This window comes from Apodemus sylvaticus, chromosome X, assembly GCF_947179515.1.
Source record: "Apodemus sylvaticus chromosome X, mApoSyl1.1, whole genome shotgun sequence".
Classification (NCBI taxonomy): Eukaryota; Metazoa; Chordata; class Mammalia; order Rodentia; family Muridae; genus Apodemus; species Apodemus sylvaticus.
In genome coordinates, this window is record NC_067495.1 from 7,180,759 (window position 1) to 7,201,542 (window position 20,784).

A 20,784-nucleotide genomic window follows, 5' to 3' on the forward strand; every position below is an offset into this window, starting at 1 on the left:
ATTTTATTAGTTCTATTTTTATATAAGCAGGATTAGTCCATTTGCTTATTAAAAATCAAGGCTTATATAGAATTGTTTTTTTCTAACATGGTAGAGACAGACACCATCTAGCCTGGCTGTGTGCATAGTACTTTCCCAAAATCAACAGTATTGCTTAGCACTGAGATGTCACTCAGGGAGCCAGGCAGTTCATGATGCCCTTATATGGCATTGCACATGTGAGATAATATTTAGAAGCTTGTTCTGTCTGCAGATCTTTTGCAAGGTGAAGATATGCATGTACTTCTGAATTTCCTTTTTTCTGTGTATATCTAGAACTAAGCCTTATGTTGGCAGATGGAAAGTCAGTATTTCCTAAGTACATACACCAGTGATCATTAAGACATTATATGTAATAAATATCCCTAAATTTAGTGAGTTGGTAGCATTTTTTTAATTCTATAACTATTCTCATGATTCAGGCTAATTTAAGGAATGTTTTAAAATGAAATTTCTATCAGTAAAGAAAAAATATTACCAAAGGATGACTATAATCAAATTTTACTTTATTACAGTTAGCATAAGTTAATTCAGTAAAACATTTTCAAATATTTTATAGAAATCATCATTTACTTCAAGGCCAGTTTGATCTACATAGTGAGTTCCAAGTCAGTTATGGCCCCATAGTAAGACTCCTTAAAAAAGAAGTAGTAGTTGTTGTTGTTATTGTTGTCATTGTCATCATAGTCGTCATTGTCGTTGTCATCTAGGTGTAAAACTCTGTTGTGAGAGTGTTAGAGTGCCAAAGCATTCTGACTCTTAAATAAAATTCCATATTCTATGATAGAAACTTAATCATAGATTTGTGGAGTTTGTCACAGCAGTCTTTTACATATTTAGACAATGGCATTCTGGTTCTATGTATGAAAAAATTTTCATAAATACTGGCCAAATTTTTTCAATTTCTCTAAAGATACCTACTGCCTAGATTGCAATGTATAATGTTCCTTCAGCTCTATCTAGAATAATGACTGGATAAAAGCTAATTAGCTTTTATTTTTTCTTTTACATCTTTTCCACCCCATCTTATTTGTTTATCTTTTCTTCCTTTGTTCATTCAACTACTTGGAAAATATTGCGTCTGACTTGCTAAGCTGCACTGATCTAGGAGTCAGTGATGAATCCCTTCCCTTTAGAACTTATTCCTAGCTGAGCAGTGGTGGCACACACCTGTAATCCCAGCACTCTGGGAGGCAGAGGCAGGTGGATGTCTAAGTTCTAAGCCAGCCTGGTCTACAGAGTGAGTTCCAGGACAGCCAGGGCTACACAGAGAAACCCTGTCTCAAAAAACACAAATCCAAAAAAACAAACAAACAAAAAAGAACTTTTTCCTTGTTCTTGAGCATACATGAAGTTTTCTGTTTGCTCCTTTTAATTTCAACCAGCAGGTTTTCTGTATTGTCACAAAGCTTTCACTCAGAAATTTATCAGACTAGAATTTATGTACCTGGGTTTAATACCTTGAGCTTTTACCGTGTTTGTGCCAAAGTCTTCATGTGTGACCATTAAGTTTAAATTGGTCTATATGTTATATATGTTATCATTCATGCTTTGATTTTTTTATTTATATGGGCATAAAAATAGTGTTTTAGTATTTTACATAAATAATTTCATATAGTCCATACATTTTTACTCTTGAGTGTGGTTTTCTTTCCTGTTCGATACTATGTTTTCATTCTATATTATTTTTAATGTGTATGGGTGTTTACATTGTCCCCGGAAGCCAGAAGAGAATCCACTGAAACTGGAGCTACAAATGGTTGTGAGCTACCGTGTATGTGCTGGGAATCAAACCCAAGTCTTCTGAAGAGCAGCCAGGGCTTTCTTTATATTTCTCAAGCCCACTCAATACTATTTTTGTGATGTCCCTATGTCTGGTGTGTGTGTGTGTGTGTGTGTGTGTTGCATTGAAGTATTAAAGGTATTTCATGTTGTAAACCACAGTTTATTTCTTCATGCTTTTACTTGTACATCCTTAATTGTTCCAAGTTATGAGTATATTACATATATGTTCTTATATATGTATCTGCATGTTCTTGTAAGAGGTATACCTTGCAGTGAACTTGCTGGGTCATATTATCACATGTACAGCCTGTGTCTCACTCTATCAAAGTGTGAAGTAGATAAATAATTTATGAATCTGCATTAAGTCATTCCTTTTGCCAGGCTATCATGTTCTTAGCTTGACTGTTTAGTATTTAAATTCTTCACATTTTTGTCTAAGCAGCAATAGTGGGCAATCTCACTTTTATTAGAATTTTATTATTTCATCTGTTAGCAGAGATTTAGACATAAATGAATATAGCATCAAGTGATGTAAGATTTTGAAGTATACTTATGTTCACTGACATTTCAACTTAGCCCCCAAATTACTTTATTTTTAAACATATGTAAAATTAGTATCAAGTGCCTAACTTTAGTAACTTTAGTGACTTGAAAAAAAATGACATTTTATCCATTGTTTTGTTGTTAAATCCATGAACATCACTTAACATTGTAACCATTGTTAAAAGTGTTAGCTTAACAATGTATTCTGTGAAGATTCTACATATAGTTCTAAAATCTAGGGATTAATGTAAGCTTTTCTTTGCTTTGAACTATTTTTGCTATTAAGTAAATGAAAAACCACTTCTAAAGATCTGTGTTTTGGACATACTAGGACTTTGTTCCATAATTTTACCAATCTCAAGGAATGAAGAGGCTGGTTTATGTCATTCATTTTAGTACATTTGCCTCAGTTACCCTTAGTGCTGTACTGCAGCGTTTTGCCTGTCACAGATAGATCATGCAGGGAATGCCCTGGCTTAAATTCTGAAGTACTTTCACTTCTGCTTGCTTCACTTTGAAACCTTCTAAAAAGAAGTTGACACATGATTTTGCGAATATTACTGGACATCAGGAAATACATGACAGGGTCCAAGCAGCTGTTGAAAGAGGAGAAAACCAGCATGATCTCATTGGTTTTGTGAATGATTTCCTTCCAGTAACAAGAAGATACATTTAGCTGTGAAGAAATGTAAATGAATCGAAAGGCATGGTAAGGCACAAAGCATATAGTAAAAATGATCAGTACAATAAAGGAGTTCCGGGCTGTTGTAGCATATTTGCCAGAGTTAGGAAATTTTGACCTCCGTTTAGAAATCCTCAGTAGATTCTTGCCAATCTTAATATATGAGAGGATTATCAGTAGGAAAATAACCCAGAACATTACTACAAGAACAAAGTTAAAAATTGCTTCTCCCTTTGCATTATGTCTGTCTCTGTAATGGAAACACATTGTGGAATTATGGCCTCCCTTCTTCAGTGTCAAAATGATCATAGTTAAAAATCCAGCAAGAGCAACTGTCCATACTATACAGCAAACATAAATACTTTGCTTAGTGGTTATTGCCCTTCTTTGTTGTATAGACCGATTGATTTTTATATAGCGATCCAAACTGATAAATCCAAGCAAAATAATGCTAATGTACATGTTCATGTAAAATAGTGTCCCCACTACTTTGCAAAGAATCACACCTAGCGTCCACTTATTTTGGTTGATGTGATACATTATGCGGAAAGGGAGGCAGAAGATGAGTAGAAGGTCTGCAACCGCCACATTAAGTAGATAAATTTGAATGGAATTTCTTTTGCGGTGGATGCCCAGAAATACATAAAGGGCAATGATGTTTCCAACTAGTCCCACAAGGAATATAACAGAGTAGAAGGTTGTTAACACAGTAGATAGTAATTTTTCATCCATTGGACAGCTAGTGACATTTGGCGCTCCTGAGAAATTTTGTGAGGCTTGGTCACTGTAGTTAGTTATAAAGTGCATTCCATGGGAGGAGCAAAGCCAGCTGTCAACCGAAGTAGTCGTCATTGTTACAGTGTGACTTCTCAATATCTTCTGTAACAATCAGGAAAGAGTGCTAAATGGCATGCTCTTTGTACTTTCTGTGTCTTCAGATTTTCCTACAACAGAATGCCGAACATTGAGTCATTTGTTATGATAATAACAGCTACTTTAACACAAAGCATAGATAAAGGATTTCATTTCAGACATTATTCTACTTGGTTCCACTTTTCTATCTACACATGTATAGTAGCATTATTGCATCACAAATCAGCAGTAAATACAGTAGGATCTCCCTAACCTTTTCTGTTGCTATGGCATGCATACAAAGTTCATTTCATTTATTATATTTAAATAATTGAAAGAAAAATAATTGAACCATATGATAATCTTTTCTTAGCAATACTGTTTGGGGAATAGAAATTGTCAAAAGAAACAGCTGCTCATCATCCTTTTCTAGGATAAATGTCAACGTCCCCTAAAGGTGCTTCTAGCCATGAGTGAACTGGGTCCCTTGCTGATCCTGCTTGACTTTAGGAATGCGTCCATTCATTTTGACATATGTTACCACTGTAGTGATGTACCCTTCCACAGTGAGAAGAAGAAAGAGGATCCTACATTTCTTTATTCACCTAAGACCAAGATAGGAGGATTAAAATTACTTATCTATAGAAATATGCAGTTCCAAAACAGACCAAGACTGGCACCTGTCTCCTCTCAGAGACTCTTGTAGCATTTCACAGGGGAACATAGTGGTCAAAAAAACCCAGATCAGATAGCAGCCAATAAACCACTCCCAGCCTAGAAGCATAGGACAGTAATGGGAAACAGTACCATGGACTCTGAGATTATGAGAGGTTAACTAACTAAACATTAATTTTGCCCTAGTTTATATCATTTTGAGATTGTCACCAGAACTTTAAGTGCATCAGTTTTACTTGTTCCCAGTGCTACTTGCTATTGAATAATTCTTGGGCATTTGACTATTGGGACCTATTAAATATGTAAGGAGAATTCAAGCAGATCTCCTCACATTCCTTTCTTACAGCCACTGCTCTGTTTATCTGTAAATTCCTTTCAGGGTGTAAGATAGACTATATCAAAATACAGATTAGATGCCTCAGAAAGGTAAAGGAATTTTTGGTCAAGTCTAACTACCTGAAACTGATCTCCAGGATCTACATGGTAGAAGAGAACTGATTCCACAAGTTGTTCTCTGACTTCCAGATGTGTGTGGTGGCACATACTTGTCACAAACAAGCAGATAAATAAGTGTAATGACAATTAAATACTTCAAAGCAGGATCTCCAAATTATACTTAACTTCATAATCAAGGGTAAATAATCATTACTAAGCCTCTTTTCTCATTTGTTAAAAATGGAAAGCTTTTATGTGAAACACTTAACCCCGATACATAGTAAGTATTCAAAATAGTTGGCTTTGGGCCTGGGTATTGTAGCTCAGTGATAGAACACTTGTCTACTATGTGTGCAACCCTGGTTTAGTTCTCAGCATTGAAAAAAAAAAGCTATCTTTTAAAAACTAGGTATCTAATAATCAATCTAAACATTACACATTTGCTTAAGTACTGCTTAGATATTAAGACCAATATTAACAATATTGCATATTAAGAATATTGCATATTAACAATATTAAGATAAAGACCCTGCTCTCAGTAAGCAGTTTTAGAGGACTGTGCATTGAAACCCTAAATGCAGTAATAAAATTAGGTCTTTTTTTTTTCCATGACAGGGTTTCTTTATGTAGCTCTGGCTGTCCTGGAACTTACTCTGTACATCAGGCTGGCCATAAACTCATAGAGCCACTTTTTTGTACCTCCTGGGTGCTGGGATTAAAGGCATGCACCACCATCTAGCTATTAAGGGTAGATTTTAATTATGATAGTCAATTTTTTTGTTGTCATTGTTTTTATGGTGCTGAGGATTAAACTCAAAACCTTGCACATACTAGGTAAGTATTCTACCACTGAATCACATCTCAGCACAATAGATTTTTCAATTTTTGCTTCATTTTAAAATCGAGCCATTTTAGTATGCAAATGTATTTCACTAAATATGGCATTTTATACATTCGCGTCATTGTAGTTTGCTCAGATTCACTCCCACCACTCTCCTCTGCCCATCTGTTTGATTCCTTCCCCAAAACTGGTCCTCGCTCATTTGATGTCATATGGATGGATGAGTAGATAGGTAGAGAAACATAAATATTTCACTGTATAATCTGCATAAAAGAAAACATGCAGTCTTTGTGTTTCTTCACCTTCATTAGTCCCCTTGTTCTCCTTCGCTTAGACCCGTTCCTCTCCCACACCCTCCTCCTCCTTCTGTTTTTATGTCTTCTACATATTATATTTTTATATCTAGATTCTGTATATGAGAATAAACATGTAACATTTGTCTTTGCATAATTTCTTGATTCAATATTATATAGAGAGAAAATATTTGGAAAAATGTAGCCTCCCTTAAAGCTATATTTTGGTCAAACACAGGCTTTTAATAGAAAGTAACACTCAGCCTTAAATGTCTATAGACTGAAGGAAGGAGTTGGTTTCAAGGAAGAGGAAGTGGCTGATGAGGAGGAAGCTCTGTTAAACCATCTTGAAAGGTCTCCACAATTTAGGACCATGGAAGGAAAAAGAGAGAAGGGCACTGGGAGGAAGGGAGAATGAAGGAAGGAAGAGCTGAGGCTGTGTCTCACATGGAGGAAGACAGATTTCACAATGCTAATAGAAATATCCAGGCCTGTTTCTTGTGATCTGAAGTCTTAAAAGGAAGAAACGATCTAGGAAAGGTAACAGGCTGCTGATACTGCAAAGTACATTGTTAGTAATGGGTAGAGAAACCTATGCTGTGTGGTTATACAGGAAGCCCTCAGAGGCTCAGATAGAAACATCTTATCCATAGGTGAAATGATACTGAGACTCAAGTGATAAGACTCAGGAAGCTGAAGTGACTTCGAATAGTCATCTCTAAGTAGTTTTTCTGCCTTATAGATTTTAAACCCTATTAGGATTCAGAACCAAGTCCATTTTGTTTGCCTCTCTGTTTACCAGGTATTGAGCACAATAAATATTACTGAATGAAAGAAGGAGTTTGGAAAAGTAGATGTAAAGTGTTAAAAGTACAAGTACTGGAAGCTTCAACTGTATTCACAATTACACAATTCCCTGTCCTCTATCAGCAATGTAATATAGCCACAGCTAAAACTAACCCCATCTTTGATTTAACTCAAAAATCTGTGGTATTTTAAATAAAAATTTTTACTGTTAGTCTGGATTCTGTCCCAGGCTAATAGTCTCCCTTGAAATATCTTTTTTTTTAAATCGTCCCCAGTGGTGTACTTAAGAAAGATCATGCACCAAACAGGGAGAAGTGGAATTCAAATATTGTTGTAGATATAAGTTGAAGGAAATAGGCGCATTAACCCATAGATGAGAATGTTTTGCAAGGCCATGAAGAAGAGGGTCTCCCCTTCTTAGTCATATGTGCAGAGAGCAAAGCAAGGACAAGTGCTGGAAAGAGCAGAGACAGGTATTGTCTCCTTGTGAGGTAATGCTTTTGCAGAATGAGGCAGTCTAGCTCAGAAGGCACAGAATCTCCGAGCTAGAGACTCAAAGCAGCAGCGCTCTGTAGGAGGCATTCTCAGAGGTGCTCTAGTCTGTGGATGAGCATCTCTTTGAAGATACCAGTGTCTAGCTTCTTCCCAGATACCCTAATACACTTGTTCTGTAATGGGCTTGATACACTGGTTTAAAAATTCATGACAAGTATCCAGTGTGTAGTCAAAATCAAACACTTGTACTAAATGATCAAATGATTAATCATTATTTAGCACTTACTGTGATCCAGATACTGTTTGAACATATGATGATATATGATGATTATGATATAATTTCTCTTATGTTCTTTTTTTAAATAAGAATTTCTATTTGTTTTATGTATGGGAGTACACTGTAGTTGTCTTTAGACATACCAGAAGAGGGCATCAGATCTCATTACAGATGGTTGTGAGCCACCATGTGGGAATTGAACTCAGGACGTCTGGAAGAGCAGTCAGTGCTCTTAACCACTGAGCCACCTCTCTGGCTCCATATAGTCTTTATAATAACATGTAAGGTAAGGAAGGAAAGAGCCATAGGTACTGTGGTCTCAAAGCTCTTAAGTGGTAGTACCCAAGTTGGGACTCAACTCTGCCTCTGAAATACACTGACCCTCCTTGGTAAACTTCACTTCTATCATAACTGATCACTGTTGCCTTATTAACATTGAATTCTATCAACTAATAGTAGTTTAACAGGATTCCTTTACCACTATCTACTTTAGTTGTTTTACCAAGAGGTTGTGCTGTCTAGCTTTGCTCCTCTGGAAGTTATTAATCTTTCCATTTGCTAGGTCTATAATGGTATGCAAGTAAACCCAGAGTTCATGGAATCAAATCATTAATCAGAATTTCTAGACATATTTCTGGGCTAAAGAGCAATAAGGAAGATGTTTCTAGAGAGATATCAGCACAGAGAACATATACTGAGACCATTTCTTCAGCTCTAATGTGCAAGTAATTAAGTAATCAGTAATAGTTAGACAAAGGCACTAATAAGTCTTTTGAGCCGTTAGTGTCAAGTTGAAGGAGAATAAAGCAAAAGTGGTGTGTTTCAACAGTAACAGAGCCATTGCATACAATTCCAGATAGCAGCTAGCCAGCAGCCAGTGATTATTAACCAATTCATGACTTACAGCCTCTCTCAAATTTGTTAACTAGTGACACCTTTAAAAGTAAATTGGGAACTGGGCTTGGTGGCTCGTGTATGCCTGTAATCACAGCTCTTTGGGAATCCAGGGCAGGAGAATCACAAGTTTTATAGCAATGCTGTCTAACTTAGTGAGACCCTGCCTCAAAAGAACAAGTTAAAAGAGAGCCAGGAACATAGAGTAGAGCAGTTGCCTAGAAGCACAAAACCCTTGGAGATCAATATCCAATACTACAAAAACAAGAAAGTAAGTCATCTATAAGTCATCTGGTGTGTTGGTATCATTCACTCACTGATCATCATCATCACCATCATCATCATTATCATTAATTTGGGGGTGGGTGTCAAGGCAGAGTTTCTCTGGGTAGCTCTGGCTGTCCTGGAACTCACTCTGTAGACGAGGCTGGCCTCGAACTCAGAAATCCGCCTCCCTCTGCCTCTGCCTCCTGAGTGCTGGGATTAAAGGCGTGCGCCACCATACCTGGGTTCACTTATTATTCTTAAGGCTGTTTATTCGTATTTGAGAAGCTACTTGTTTGATGTAAGAATTTGCCGGTGAAGATGAGAAATAAGTGAACATAGCGTGTTGACACGGCAGAGCTGCCTTGTAACTCATACAGTAGTCCTGCTCACTCTCTAATAGCAGGTAGAGCTTGCTATTCAGTAACCCCATTCCTATGTTTGCAGCCCTGTGGGAGCACTCGTACCCCAACTGCCACCCATCCTACCTCTCCCAGGCTTTCTTCAGTGACTGTAGCCAATAAAATGTCATTTAACGTGTTATTTGGGTCTTATTTCTATCAATATCATGGGTTGAAATACATACCTATTTAACAATGGACTGATAATAATGACTGAATCTATTCGGGCCATACTTCAGAAGTCGCAGGAAGTGCTGCATACAGAACAATTGAAAGTGTGTTACTTGGGAAATAGTGATATTAGTACTATAGTTAGCTTTGTTGTAAACTTAACTGTTTGCTTTTAGTTGTTTAAATTAATTTTTAAAAGTATATTGTGGTTTATTTTTCTTCTCTAGAGTATTCTCTTTATTTAATTCCAAAACATGAAATATTATAACTGGTCTGTACCATAAGATAGTAGAAATATAATAAAAAATATTTAAAATAGGGAGACAGTATAGAATAGTGAAGTCAAGAGATAATAGATAGGAAATCTGTAGTATATTGCAATTAAATTTACAATGTCTGAAAATAGTTGATTCAAATACAGCTGCAAATCATTATGACTATGTACTGCCAATAAACAATGTGACTATTGTTCTTATTCTATCCAAAAAAACAGGGTCTCCTTTGAAAAGCAGAGGTGTCATCCAAAAGAGTTTATTCAGTGACTCTACAAAGCAGAGAGATCTGTTGATAGCAGAATGTTCACCAGCATATATCGAGCTTCACTCTGAACATTCAAATAATCAAGTTTTAACTAAAACAAAGGTTCCTGTATGTGGCTTTTAAAAATCAGAGAATACTTACAGTTGAGGCTTTCCTGAAGTAAAAGGAGTAAACCCAAAACTCCCTAGACCAGGTTGTGTCAGCTGGGCTCTTCCATCCGGTGGTGCAGTTGGCTAGAGTTCTCTTCTTTTTTATATTCACATGTGGTGCAGTTGCTTTTCCCCTTTTCTTTCTTTTTTCAGTGTGACAGCCCTTGGGTCCTGTTTGGAGCTAAGAAAAGACACCACTCTTAGCAACAGCCTCAAGTTGAACTTGAGGAAATTGCGTCTTCTATAGGAGTCCCTTCTAGCCTAAACTAAGGAGTGTATCAGTCGTCCCCTAAGATGCCAACAAACTGTAAAATACAAGCAGAAAAGAGCACATGCTATCTTTCCTAAGAAATAATGAGTGATATCCTATATGGATTTTAGAATACAACCCCTGAATTTCCATTTCCTTCTGGATTCACTTTAGAAGTTGCTACCATCACAAAGTATTTCTGCCCCAAAGTATAACTGGCATTGCTAATAGTTGTTTTCTTTTTCTCTTTGGTTCGGCTGAAGTTTTATTTGCTCTCTGCATTTTTTTTAGTATCATTTTGTATCTTCCTTAAAGACCATGGATTTGTTTCCTACTAAAAACATCTTAAAATTTGGAGACTTATTCTCTCCTCAGCACAATAGTAAACTCACCCAAGTAAGCTGGAGTGCTCTCTCCTATTTCAAGGAAAGTATGACAAGTCTCTGTAGCTTCCATTCTGGACACAGTCCACTATTTAACCACCATCAATTCATCTGTGTAACTGCTGGCCCTGCACTTGAGTGTCATTTCCCCTTTTGGTTGTTGTTTAGAACATGACTGTCATTCTCCAGCTTTGTCTAAATAGTATTTAACTCACTGGGCTTCATCTAACATTGTAAGTATTTCTGGAAATATTCTTCTGAACCTCATATTCTCCAGAGCTTTTAGTTCAATTTGTATAAGAATCGTAATATATGAGACCATAATTTTACATTGTTAGTTAAAAGCATTTTATAACTCTTACTTCCCTCTGAGAATCTCTTGAGAAGGAAGATGGTTACTGTATTTGTCCGGCAGTATTTTTTTTTCTTACTGTGGTAAGCAACACGTACCACTAGATTTACCACATAGCAGTTTTGAATCTATCTTGCAGTGGTGCTGAGTGCACTTATATCATCATGCAGCAGATCACCATAGCATTTTCATGTTGCAAAATTAAACCTCTAAACCTACTATATACGAATTTCCTCTGTCCCTAGTCCCAACATTGGCAACCATAATTCTGTGACATTGAGTGACATTATACAACCTTTTTGTGACTTGTTTATTTTACTCAGTCTACTATCCTTGAGGTTCATCCATGCTGTAGCATGTAACATAATTTCCTTTGTTTTTAAGACTGCATATCGCCATTGTTTGCCTATATTTCGTTTTCTTTATTTACTATCTTTCAATAAACATGTAAGTTTTCTTCACTTATGGGCAATTATGAATATTGCTACAACAAACATGAATATACAAATACCTCTAAAATTCTGGCAGGATTTTCCTGACTAAATGAGTCATAATGTGCTTTTTTTTATCTCCTGATATACAATATGAATACTAGCTGTATATTGTACTATTGTCCTACACTTATGCCATCCCATTTCAAGATTGTTTTTCAGCTTTAGTGTTCTCATATTATAGCCACATTTTTTTCATTGATGCAAGGTTTAAGTGATATCTTCTAGTTCTTGATCATTGTGAACTTTGTCACCATATCTTCTTTATGTGAAACCCAACCCTAGTGAAGTTCAGCTTACCACCTTCTCCAGTCCTGAACCTCTCCAGTGAAGATGAGGAGTGCTGGGTACAAGCACACAGTCACACACAGTAGCCTGTCTTCAGAACAGGCTGGCAATCAGAAACCTTAAGGTGCCCCTGTACTGTCAGAAATCCCTAGTGTGACTTCTAATGCCCTTTGTCCCATAATTCTCAAAGGATGGCTTCCACACCAGTGGCATCAAAAACATTCAGAAGCTTGCAACTGACGCATACTCTAAGCTCATCCAGACCCAAAAGCCAGAAAATCTGGGGATGAGGCCCAACATCTGTGTGATGCTGGTGTTAAAATGTAACCGCCACTGCCCTAGTTCATCCTCCCTCAGAAATAGTGTTTCACACCTTTGACCTTCGACCTTCTCAAACTGTCAGCAACCCCATTTCCTTCCCCACTGTCACCTAGGAGTTACTTTTTGTTTCCCTAAGAAAACAGAAACACTTAGATAGGAACCTCCTCTATTTGTACAGGGTACATTACAGGAAATGTATGCATTTTTCTATGTATGTTATTTCTTATTTTTAATATCCTACAAATAAGGAGGGTGATATTGAAGCATAGTAAAAGAAAAGAAAAACTAGACATCTGAATATAATTTGTTTTGCAGTTTTGAGTTTGGAAGTACAAGGATGTTTTCTGTAATTAAAACACAAAACTGTACAAATCTAATTAAACTAAATGAGCCTCATTATATGACAAAATAAAAGCATAACCACATGAAGAAGTTATTTTAGTTTCCTTTAAAATAGGATGGGGGTTCAGGGCATACTTTTAGACTTAGGAAAAGCTAGGTTATACAGCACAGTAATCAAATCAGGAAATTTGCGTTAAAAGAATACCATTATGTATTTGACAATCCTTGTTACAAATTTCATCAGCTGCCCTAATAATATTTTTAGAGCAAAAATAAAAAGAAGATCACATTTATCTGTGATACTTCTTTAGTTTCACTGAAGCCCTTGAGTCCAGAGCTAGTTTTGAAGAATATAAGCCTGCTACTTTCTAGAATGTCTCTTGGGCAGTTCTCTATTATTAGATCTGATTGCACTGTTTGCCAAGGATACCATGACATAATTTTTAAGTCCTCTGTTAGAGACACTGAACTTGGTAAATAAGTGAAATTTTATGACTGGTTTTGGAATACTTAAACAAAGAGTAACAAATGAGGCTTAGTAAAACAAGAATGGCAGAAGGACTGTTCAGCTGGTGAAGGTGGGTACCACCAAGCCTGAAGACTGAGTGAGATCCCCAGAACCCACACAGTGAAAAGAACGGGCTGACATGTACAAGTTGTCCTCTGTTGTGGCACACAATTATACATGCAAGGACATACACACACGAGTGTAATACAAAGCTTTGGAGAATAACAGGATGCCAACAATTGTTCATACAAGGTGATAGGTATATGGAAGTTTATTCATTTTCCTGCAATTGTGTTACACGGTTGAAAAGGGGCTTCTTCAATTCCACATAATCCTCTAGCAGCATCCCCTGCCTCCATTCCTAGCACAGAAAACTTTGAAACTTTTTTTTTACTTACTATCTCCACACGCATTCCCTGCAGAACCTACTCTAATGGACATTTTTATGTCTATTATGCCAGCAACACCACTTTTATCATTGATACTGTTGACTTCCAAGCTGCCAAAGCTAATCATCTGTTCTCAGATCTCAATTTAAATGGCTGTAGTAACACTGAACACTACTAAGCATTTCTTCTTTAAAAGATTTCTTCCCCTGGCTTCTGAGATGCAAACTCTGATGGTCACCTTATTTCCCTGTAACACCATTGTTTCCTTTTGCTAGATTCTTCTCATCTTTCTGCCCTCCGCTTACCCACTGAGCCCCAACTCCCTCTCCTCTTCTCTAAGAGTAGTCACTCCCTCAGAAGCTTCATTCATTTATTATCGTGCCTGTGGTACCCCAAATTCACATCTCTAGTCCCAGCTCCTATTCTACCTTATTTTATAAGACTCAAAAATAGTCTGCCTTTCAAACTCTTCCTCTAGAATTCTCCATTTCTGTAAGTAGAGTCTATTTTCACTCCAAGACTCATTGTAAGAACCTGTTTCTGAAACTTGGCCTGGCTCTTTCAGGTGTCCATCAGCAGCTCCTGTCCTGCCAGCTTTACCTTCAGAACAGCTGTTCTTGTCATCTCTCTCCATATCACCACCCTCTCATCCCTAAACAGCTGCAGTGGCCTCCTTTTCCTCATTCCTGTTTCCTATAATCACTGGTCAGCAGTAGTCAGTATGATGCCTTTCTAAACCCAAAAGTGAGTACAGTGCCCACTCTTCAGACTCTCTGGGTAGTTTTCCATCATGATCGGTGGGAAATCCATGATTCTAAGGATGTTTGATCACATTTTCTACCACTCTGCCTTTGCTCATTCTTTCCCAGCTACCCTTCCTTCCAATCTTCATACATACCAAGCCTCTGCACATAACTGGACCTTTTCATTTATTAAATTCTCTGCCCAGAGCTTGCTTCTATGTGGCTTGCTTTTTTTTTTCTTCTTTACCCTAGTCTGTTTGGATTTTGTCTCAATAAGAAGGGCTCCTATGACACCCACCCAAATAAAATAGCAGTTCCCTAATTTTACATTATATGCTTTCTGGCTTATTGTCTTGCCATTTGTATCTTTATTTTATTTTGTTTTATATTTTATTTTTTACTTGGTGTCCAAGTTTTATGACTCTTGACAGATAATTGGTTGAAAGTGATGAGAATTTCATAGATTGTAGTATAACATTAACTTCAGAAGATATATAGTCACAGAGTATTAAGAGTGTACCATAGGCTTCTGACTTAAATTTATACTTGTCCCTAAAAAGGTGATTAGATCCTTCCACTAACGTGACCAAGAGACCCTGTTTGGGTCTAAGCTGTATCTTTTTCTCCTGCATCATGCCCATGCTTTCTCGGGCCTGCATGAGCTGGAAAAGAGCTCTACACTGAGCAGCATCCCCAGCTCCCATACATTCTTCGCACTGCTGTATCATGTCAGTTTGTTCACTATTCATCTGTATATCACCTTTTCCTTTCTCCTTCCTTCCTTCCTTCCTTCCTTCCTTCCTTCCTTCCTTCCTTCCTTCCTTCCTTCCTTCCTAACTTGCTTCTTGTTGTTCTCATATACTATGTACACTTATATTTGAGGATTCATCTTTCTTTATGATAGACTATGTATTTTTCCAAAGTAAATTTCTGATGCTCCCATTGGGAAGAATAAGATCTTTCCCACTTTCACTTATCACCATCAATATCTGTTATCACTATCAATATCTGTACGGATACACTAGCTCAGTTATATTGCACAGGGTGGTACGGGCCTTTTTTTTTTCTTATCACCTAAACTTATTTAAAATGATACCAATTCCCAACACACACATACTGGGTGGCTTACAAGTACTTGTTAGGTCCATCATATAGAGAGAATAAAAAGTGTCATAACTTAAAAGGCTTGTCTTTTTATACTAGACCATGGTTTGAGAATCATCCAAATGTATTGTTGGGTGTGTCAGAGAATATAGTATGTGAGCAGCCACCAAAGATCACTACTACTATATTCTTTTCTGACACCACCTCAACAAACTTCCATAGTGAAATAGATGAAGATGAGATCACATGGGAAACCACATTGTTAACACAATGTAGGAAGAAAAGCAGCTCCACAGGCAATGCCCAGGAAGAAATCCCTGGGAACACAGCTCAATTCAAGTTAGTAAAACCCAACATCCATGCCTTTAATCCCAGCACTCGGGAGGCAGAGGCAGGCAGATCTCTGTGAATTTGAAGCCATCCTGGTCTCCATTTCGAGTTCCAGGACAGCCAGAGTTATGTAGTTGGAGCCTGTCTCAAACAACAACAGAATATCCATTTGATATTCCTATTACTCTGGGGTGGAAGACATGAAAGAAAGAAGATGGCAAAGGTGAACAAAGAAAAGGCGGCTGGCATTCCTTAAGGGTCAAAGTGTGGCGACTTTAAGTAAAATCACATTGTAGCAGGAGCAAGCATACCATGTATATTTTTACTGAAACAAATATAAACTGTCAATCAGATAGAGGGATTATTGTACACACAAAAAAGAAAATGTATCTGGACTTTTTGAATACTCATGCTTTCTGGGTGATAGCTTAATCTTGGAAAGAAATAATTCCTAAAGTCTTTAGAGAAAGAATTCAGAAGTGAAAAAAAGGACAAAGAATTCAAGCATATAAAATAATTCAGAAGCTTTTATTTATTATTTATTTTTCTAAATTTGAGCCAAGGTTCCTCTGTGTAGTCCTAGCTATCCTGGAGCTCATAGACCCGTCTGACTCTGCCTCCCGTGTGCTAGGATAAAAGGTGTGCACCGCCACTGCTCAACTTCATAAGCTTTTCTAAAATAGAAATTTGTTTTTATAATAGGCCTTTTTAATACATGTAGTTTTTATTTTAGGGAGGGTTGAGGGGATCAGAAAACAATTTGTAGGGGTCCCCACTTTGTGAGTCCTTTTTAAGTATAACTATATTATATTATTTAGTTTTATGTAAATTGAACTTTTGCATTAATTCTTATCTTTGATTTGATTGTTGTTGTTTTTTTTTTCTTTTTCAGCCCCACTGTGTTCTCCTTGCCTCAAAAGAAAACTCAGCACCTGTTAAGCTTGGGGGCTTTGGGGTAGCCATTCAGTTAGGAGAATCTGGACTTGTTGCTGGAGGTAAGACCACTTTAATATGCCCCCTTCAAAACCAGGTTACTTTTAAATTGATGTAAAATTTTAAACTTGATACTAATCCATCCTGAGTGTTTCATACCCTATTCTACCCAGCACCATCAGATAGTTTTCAGTTGTAGTGACTTTATAGTCATAACTAGACATTTTGTCCCCTAAGAATAGACTCTGGGCTTGTAGGTGTGGTTTAGTGGCAGAGCACTTGTTTAGCATGCCTGAGGTGCTAGGTTCCATCTCCAGCACTGCAGAAAGTTCTATGTAAATTTCTCCATTGTATGCCTAGCACTTCAGAGAAGAAACCCCACGGAAGCACAATCCAAGAACAGTGCACAGAGAGGTTACCATTTGGAAGTTGAACTGGACAAATAAAGTAACTTCTAGTATAGATGGGTTCACCTTTTAAGGTCACCACATGTCTAATTTTAAATTTCCTACCATTTTCCTTTGTCTATATATCAAAGAAGCTTGCTAAAGTCATCAGCCTATGTGTCTGTGAAGAGCAAATGGAAAAGAATACAAGCTGGTTTTGTCATTAACCAAAGCAAAACATGATTTTAAAATGCCTATGACATAATAGAAAGTGAAATTTTTTCACCAGTGTACAGAAGTGGGTGCTAATTCAGATTCCAGCATTGTAGGGTTTTTATGAATTCTTTTCCAGAATTCAGACCACAACAGTGGCCAGAGTTTGTGTCTATTTCTTAGTTTTGCAAATTGCATAGTTCTCCATTCTGTACTGCTGGTGTAGGCAGTGCTCCAAGTACTAACAGCTTCGCGGAAGAATAAAAGCATAGAGTCTTGAAGTTAAGTTGCCAACCTTCAGAATACCTCTGAAGCCAGGTATAGTGATGTACACACAGAAGCTGAGCACTTGGGAGGCCAAGGCAAGAAGATTGCTTTGAGTCTGCGACCAGCCTGGAGAGCATAACAAGATACTATCCCGTGAGAGAAAATGAAACAAATGCTCATGTTAAATTCAAATGCTTTCCAAACCATAACTTTTAAAATAGTTGTCTGTTACACAATACAGTTCATTCAATTTGATTGTGGCTAGGGCATCGAGCAGTAATAACATGGACCATCTTCTGAAAAGATGAGCATGGATTATACTTGTATTTTTGAAAATCTCTCTACCACACTGCTCTCTGAAATTAAATTGTGTTAAGTTCTAATCATACTTTTCCAGCTAAGCATTTCCAGTAAACATGAGAATAAGAGAAAATAAGGCAAATTCCTTATATATGTTACATGCTAAAATGGCTTTGTGTCTATTACTCTGGACCGGCTCATATTCACTGTGGCATAGACTATTTCACAAATCTTAATAGGTCAGATTCATTAAATTTGCCTCCATGTTCACAATTCCTAAAGGCTATGAGCCTCTAATTTTTACTTTTTAACAGTTTTGAACTCACAGCATGTCCATTATTCAAAAATTACTATTTTCTATACTCTAAAAAGTTTTTATTTTACATTGAGAAAGAATTTTATATGTCCCAGGGTGGTCTCCAAGTTGATGAAGAGTTGAAGATCCGAACTTGTGATCCTCCTGACTCCATGCCTGAACACTAGGATTATAGATACAACATCACACCCAGTTGTTGGCGCTGGGGGTGGAACTTAGGGCTTGGACATCTTAGGCAGGGACTCTGCTGAGCTGCATCCTAGTCCTAAAGTACTTTCTGGTAGTCAAAATATTCTCATTTCTCTCCATATACCTGTGAAATAACTATTTTAAACATTACAATACCTTTAAAAACACAATGTGAATAGGTGAGAGATACATGATTTTTCCTTAGAAAAAAAGTTTTTGCTGGAAAGAACCCAGGTATCCCTCAACAGAAGAGTGGATACAAAAAATGTGGTATATCTACACAATGGAGTACTATTCAGCCATTAGAAACAATGAATTCATGAAATTCTTAGGCAAATGGATGGAGCTAGAGAACATCATACTAAGTGAGGTAACCCAGACTCAAAAGGTGAATCATGGTATGCACTCACTAATAAGTGGTTATTAACCTAGAAAACTGGAATACCCAAAACATAATCCACACATCAAATGAGATACAAGAAGAAAGCAGGAGTGGTCCCTGGTTCTGGAAAGACTCAGTGAAACAGTATTTGGCAAAACCAGAACGGGGAACTGGGAAGGGGTGGGAGGGAGGACAGGGGAAGAGAAGGGGGCTTACGGGACTTTCGGGGAGTGGGGGGGGGGCTAGAAAAGGGGAAATCATTTGAAATGTAAATAAATTATATCAAATAAAAAAAAATATTAATGATCTCAAAAAAAAAAAGAAAAAGAAAAAAAAAGTTTTTCTGCTGTTTAAAGTACTTTTGAAATTTTACTAATATTTATTAACTTTGGAACAGAAAGCTCTTTTCCTATAGATTGAAATCTTTGATTACCTGGGCTTCCAAAGAGAAAAGATTATCTTCCTTTACAGGTTCTTCATACCAAAACCATGTAACTCAATTACATTTTCCCCATCTAACATTCAACTGTTTTGAGAATCTACTTACTCTGAATACAACCTAGAAAACAATTACAGTGTAGTAAAACTGGCTACCCTTAAATAGTCCTCTCCATTGAAAACTAAATACATACACAAGAGGCTACCTTCCTCTGTTTTTCATTAAATTGTATAGATTTGTGTCCCCTCATAATTTGCACTTGCTATTCAGCTTCCAATGCCTTTTGTCATTTTATCTGTCACATTTAGCTATTTGCTTGAAGACTAAGCTAACAAGTATTGCCTTTTAAAAACAAGCATATTATAACTGCCTTATCCCTTCTTCCATCTAACCAGAACTATCTAGCTTGCCTACTTCCTAACAAAATGTGATCAAATGTGTAATAACAGCACAGGCAAGAGATTTGTAAGGGATAGGAGAGCCATGGCTCATCCCTCCAAATATCTGCCACACCCGTCACAGTGGCTAGGACCTGGCAAATGCTCTAGACATGTTTAAATGAAAGACTCTAGTGGCTAGCCATTTTCCAGTCAGTAGCAGATTATAAGCAACCAATCAAGAGGTGTCAGGACTGGAGAAAGCAAGGAGAGAGGAAAGAAAAGGAAAGCCAGGTGACAAAATGCACAACAGCTGTCTGGTACCACAGAGGTTCATTATTACATACCTGTGAAGCTCCTGAGAGAGTGATCTGTACTGTAGCATAGTTCCTCCGTTGATAGCTAGGATGACAACTGAAGTCACCACGAAAGGGCTAAATGGTGTGTAACATCCTATGAAAAAAGCTAGTCAGGAAATTGTGTAAAAAAAAAAAAAACAAAAAAAAACCACCTACATATGAAGAAGGTAACGATGACTGTATGTATGAAGATTCAAATCCTAAAATATTAAAAGCATAACCACTCAGAATAACTCCTTCCCTGAAGTTTGAGGCAAGGTTTATTATTGCATTGAAATTAGCATTTAAGTATTTATGTACATATCTGAGGTATTTCAAAAACAGCTACATATTTGGTTTGGTAATTGGTTTCCTGTTCTTAGAATTTTGTGATCAAAGTCATAAAAGTCAAGTGGTCACAAGAAAAAAAAAAGGAAAGGAAAGGAAAGAAAAGGAAAAGGAAAGGAAAGGAAAAGAAAGGAAGGAGGGAAAATTAGTAGCAAACACAAGAAGTTTGGTAAAGCTTTTCACATTAACGTTCTTGACGTTAAAAAACTACCACTGTATCTCTGTCACCTCTAAGTAAATTTTTGAACTCCTGAAGAAAGAGCACAAATTTCTCCGTAGTTGGGGCAGTCTTCAGTCCACATTGATGGAGAGAGCCTCTTTAGGGTAGCTGGGACTGACTGTAGAGGTTTCGATTATTCCCCCACAAGGAGGCCCACCACTGTGAGTCACTCTACCTGAGTAGGAAGTCGTAGGAGTTGCATGTCAAAGTACCATCTGAACTTTTCAGCAGGTATCAAATGGGTTCTAGTAGCTATCTTTCAAATGGTACCCTGAATTCTTGGCCCTGCTTTTCCTTACTCCTGACAGCTCCTGCCCTGTCCATCCAAACCATGTTTATTATCCTGGTACCTTATGAAAGCTGCCAATGAAGTGAGAAGTTCAGCTCTCAATACTGCAAAATGAATGTTGCTGCTTGAAGAAGCAAAATCAA

General features: G+C 37.2%; 2 protein-coding genes across 11 annotated transcripts in view; one reads left to right on the forward strand and one right to left on the reverse strand.

The window, feature by feature from the left end:
• The window catches only part of Cask (calcium/calmodulin dependent serine protein kinase), a 329,031-nt gene that overhangs the window by 197,481 nt on the left and 110,766 nt on the right, over positions 1–20,784 (forward strand). For all 8 annotated transcript variants that reach the window (XM_052170182.1, XM_052170184.1, XM_052170185.1 and 5 more), the window contains exon 6: positions 16,537–16,639. In XM_052170182.1, the coding sequence (XP_052026142.1) occupies positions 16,537–16,639 (103 nt within the window). The remainder of the gene's footprint in view (positions 1–16,536; positions 16,640–20,784) is intronic.
• On the reverse strand, positions 2,280–19,830 carry Gpr34 (G protein-coupled receptor 34). Of its 3 annotated transcripts, none has more exons than XM_052170192.1 (4): positions 19,794–19,830; positions 10,136–10,324; positions 9,469–9,537; positions 2,280–3,993 (listed from the first exon to the last, which is right to left on the reverse strand). In XM_052170192.1, the coding sequence occupies exon 4, from the start codon at positions 3,899–3,901 to the stop codon at positions 2,774–2,776; it is 1,128 nt and encodes a 375-aa protein (XP_052026152.1). In that variant the 5' UTR covers positions 3,902–3,993; positions 9,469–9,537; positions 10,136–10,324; positions 19,794–19,830; the 3' UTR covers positions 2,280–2,773. The 3 variants fall into 3 exon arrangements, with proteins under 3 accessions (XP_052026152.1, XP_052026151.1, XP_052026153.1); XM_052170191.1 differs by lacking the exon at positions 19,794–19,830 and adding an exon at positions 10,786–10,917; XM_052170193.1 differs by lacking the exons at positions 9,469–9,537; positions 19,794–19,830 and adding an exon at positions 10,786–10,917.